Genomic DNA, 1489 nt, shown 5'->3' on the forward strand with positions numbered 1-1489 from the left:
TAGAGACCTAACATACTCACCACAATTGGACAATCCTGGCATTAACATTATAAGCTCAATTGTAATTCCTTGTGTTGAAGTTATACTGTTTAAGCTGCTGCCTCGCCATTTGCAATGGGGCGAAGAACATGCGCAGCGTCCCTTTGGATCACAGCAATACTAACTTTATTAGCTGTTAATGTTTATCTGCAAGGTAACGTGCCGCTCTCTCATTTACTCTACAATATCACTATACTGATTGATTTGATCAATAAATCATGAATTATATAGCAGGCTTATGTATTCATTTGTCAAAGTAGAAATATTAATAGATTTTGTTTGGTGAACTATAAGTGCAGGTATAGAAGGTGCGACAATGACCGTCAAAAACCAGTGCTCATACACAGTTTGGGCGGCTGGCAGTCCGGGCGGCGGTAAGCAACTGGGGCAGGGTGAGACATGGAGTTTTGATGTTCCAGCGGGAACAACAGGAGGCAGAATCTGGGGGCGTACCAGTTGCTCCTTCGACGCTGGCAGTGGTACAGGTAGCTGTACCACTGGTGACTGTGGTGGGTTGCTCAATTGTCAAGGCTATGGAAGCGTCCCTGCAACGCTTTTTGAATATGGTCTGAATAAGTACCAGAATCAAGACTTCTATGATATCTCTCTTGTCGATGGCTTCAATATCCCTCTCTCTGCAACTCCCTCAGACTCTTCGTGCACAGTAATAGGTTGCACCACCGACATAAATGCGGTGTGCCCTGCAGAACTGAAAGTGACCGATGGATGCAAGAGTGCTTGTGCGGAGTTCAATACCCCCCAATACTGCTGTACCGGAGACTATGCAAACAACTGCGCTCCCACCAACTATTCCAAATTCTTCAAGGGGCAGTGCCTACAGGCATACAGCTATGCCAAGGACGATGCCACCAGCACCTTCACCTGCCCTTCTGGTGCTAATTACAACGTCGTCTTCTGTGGCTAGGAAGATATTACGTAAATATCTTCCTACTCATATAGTAACAATAGATATATATCTTACTGATAACAATAATACTGTTGCATCGGCAATGGCATGCCCTGTTTTCTGAAAATAAAGGCAGTGATTTAAATAATCCGAGCGGGTGTTCAATTGGTGTGAAACATGGTGTATTTAGCTTAATTGATACAAACGCGATCATCCAATGAGTCTGATGAAATGAATCGAACCATTATTTTTGAAATATTGATATTACTTAAAATAAGAAATGGTTTGCTTTATTTAATTCTACCATTTTCAATAAATAAAATCTGTATATTTTGAATTTCATAACTGGATTAAATGAATGTTTCGGTATATAGCAGTATATATATAAACTTATATACTGTGGCTTAGAAGGTAAAATTTGAAAAAGGATTTACAAGTAAATTTATGTTTTTCTATATAGACTAGTCTATATATTGTATAATTATTTATGGTTTAAATTATATTTTTTCATTGTTTAAATTGTATTTTTGAATCATTTATTAT

At 38.9% G+C, this 1489-nt stretch overlaps 1 protein-coding gene across 1 annotated transcript; it reads left to right on the forward strand.

Moving 5' to 3' along the window:
• On the forward strand, nucleotides 1–1094 carry LOC149229810 (pathogenesis-related thaumatin-like protein 3.1). Its single transcript, XM_089375916.1, has 2 exons — nucleotides 1–193; nucleotides 339–1094. The coding sequence occupies exons 1-2, from the start codon at nucleotides 115–117 to the stop codon at nucleotides 962–964; spliced, it is 705 nt and encodes a 234-aa protein (XP_089232042.1). The 5' UTR covers nucleotides 1–114; the 3' UTR covers nucleotides 965–1094.
• Nucleotides 1095–1489: the final 395 nt, after the last annotated feature.

The sequence above is a fragment of the Pinus tabuliformis genome, chromosome J, assembly GCF_031772625.1.
Source record: "Pinus tabuliformis cultivar Carrire ecotype Pingquan chromosome J, CPIR1, whole genome shotgun sequence".
Classification (NCBI taxonomy): domain Eukaryota; kingdom Viridiplantae; phylum Streptophyta; class Pinopsida; order Pinales; family Pinaceae; genus Pinus; species Pinus tabuliformis.